The following is a 2,323-nucleotide window of genomic DNA, read 5'->3' on the forward strand; positions in this document are numbered from 1 at the left end:
CTTACAGCATCCGCAGTTCTTTCGATTTTAATTTCTATTTTTTGCTTGTTTCATAATAACAAATTTTTTACAAATAGCATTTGAAGTTCCAAATAGATAATAGTTAAAATCCATTGAGACATTAAACGGGGGATCAAATGATTGATTTTGTAAAATATTATGTGGCAATGGTCACAAAGATGAAATTTTAGTGTGGATTGGAGAAAGGAGACTGACACTTATCAGAAGTTATTGAGATAGAGGGCACTGCTCCTAGACAGATCACACTGTAAGGGTAGGGATGAATACACTAACATCAAACTGAATTTACTGAAGGCCCAGAAAAATGACCGAGGGGTAGCTTGACTGCATCTCAGTAAATTGAGTCAGCGACTTAGCATTTTTAATTTTCATAAAAGTATTCACCAGCTACTTCTTCTGTGTAACAAGTATAACAACTTGGGTGGCTCCTTTTCAATGTACAATTTGAGGATGGAGTTGCTAATCAAATCTTAATTAATAAATTATCATTCATAGCTGTTCACTGATCATCCTATAGCATTTCACACTGGAATCATAATTCAAAAAGCAAAGACTGGCTTTGTTCTACATTAGACGTTTCCAAATCTTTTCAAACTTTCAGTTGTAGAATCTAAGGTGAGTGATAATTAAAGCAAGATGGGTGCAAAACAGCTACAGAAAATGTCAATAAATCTCGCCTCTGTATTTCAAACTTTTATTAGTTTGAAGCTTTAATCGATTCAGAATAAGGCCTGCTGTGGATTATCGTACAGTTTCTGTTAATCTAAGCATTGCATCAGAAAAAAAAGCATCAGCAAAGTTTACCTTTATGGTTTACATACAATGTTGCACGAATTTGCATGTGCAGAATAAACAAATAATACCTAACAGCTGGATTGTTGTGAATTGGTTCTGGGACTATTTGATCCCTTGGCGTACTTATCTGCGGAAGACTTATTCAGTTGTTGAAACAGTTTAGCAATCCCAGAGGTTTTAAAGTTTTTCTGGATTCTACGAGCAGCAAACGCGTACAGAATTGGGTTGATGCAGCTATTAGTGACCCCCAGAGCTCCAACCACATTCTCCAGCTTTTCACTGATATGCAGCAACATCTTGGAGGTTTCTGGGCTCGACCTCTTTGACAATGTTGAAGAGATCATTAACAGGTTTCTGATGTGATAGGGCAGCCAGCAAACTGCAAAAGCTATTGTGACCCTTATGGTCACTTTGACTGATTTTCTTCTGCCTTCAAAAGTCATTCTGTCAATTCTTTTTGCAACCAGCGCATTGCAGACAGACAATGTGAGAAACGGAATGGCAAAACCCACCAAAGTCTCAAACAGAAGGAGGCCTTTCTGTTGCTGATAACTGCCTTGCAGCTGTGAACAGTAGGGAGTTTCAGCTGGCGCTGCCCTGTATTCTGTAAGAACAGGAACGGCCAAGAGAAACGATGTAGACCAGATCACAGTGATCCCTTTCCTTATTGTACCACGTCTCCAACAATTCTGAGCAGTAAATGGGTACAGTACAGCCACTAGGCGCTCGACGCTTATCACCATAATGAAGAATACACTGGCGAACATGGTGCTGTGGACCAGATACAACAGAGCGGTGCAGAACGATGCTCCAAAAACCCAACTATCCGCGAAAGAATAAATCCAAAACGGCAAAGTGATGAGGACTGAGAAATCTGCAACGGCCAGGTTCAGTAGCAAAATGACGGTCGGGAACCGCTGTTTCATGTTGCAAAGAATAATCCAGATCACTAACACATTCCCAAACATGCCAATGAGAAATATGAGTGTAAAGACAACACAGATCACGACTTGATGCAAAGCCACAGAAGGTGATGTGGAGTTGGACATCTCCATTTAGGGAAGAACCTGAGCAGTCACGTTTATAACTTGCTGCGAGCTGGACTCAAATGTGTCTCAAACTATCTTAAAAAGCTGTGAATTGTACCCGGAATGAGAAATGTGTCAAAAAAATGTGAAACCCAACGCAATTGATTGTTCATTGACCACAGTTTCGAATCTCATTCGCAGTTATAAATAAAACCTGATGGCTCTCAGTGTTGCCATGACTAGATTTATCATCAGGTACTTCCTGCAAATGTAGGGCTTGTGTTTCTCCATCACCACTGCTCTCAAGGTCGATTCCCCGTTGTTCTTGTACAGCCTGCTTCAGTTTGGCCAGCACGTATGGTTTAGTGGGGGTAATTGAATCAGAGATAATAGGAACTGCAGATGCTGGAGAATCCGAGACAACAAGGAGTAGAGCTGGATGAACACAGCAGGCTAAGCAGCATCTCAGGAGCAGGAAG

General features: G+C 40.6%; 1 protein-coding gene across 1 annotated transcript; it reads right to left on the bottom strand.

Moving 5' to 3' along the window:
* Positions 1-884: 884 nt before the first annotated feature.
* On the bottom strand, positions 885-1,865 carry LOC109915539 (leukotriene B4 receptor 1-like). Its single transcript, XM_020515189.2, has one exon. It carries the CDS (start codon positions 1,863-1,865, stop codon positions 885-887), a length of 981 nt encoding a protein of 326 aa, XP_020370778.2.
* Between the last annotated feature and the right edge of the window lie 458 nt (positions 1,866-2,323).

The sequence above is a fragment of the Rhincodon typus genome, chromosome 15 (assembly GCF_021869965.1).
Source record: "Rhincodon typus isolate 14 chromosome 15, sRhiTyp1.1, whole genome shotgun sequence".
Classification (NCBI taxonomy): Eukaryota; Metazoa; Chordata; class Chondrichthyes; order Orectolobiformes; family Rhincodontidae; genus Rhincodon; species Rhincodon typus.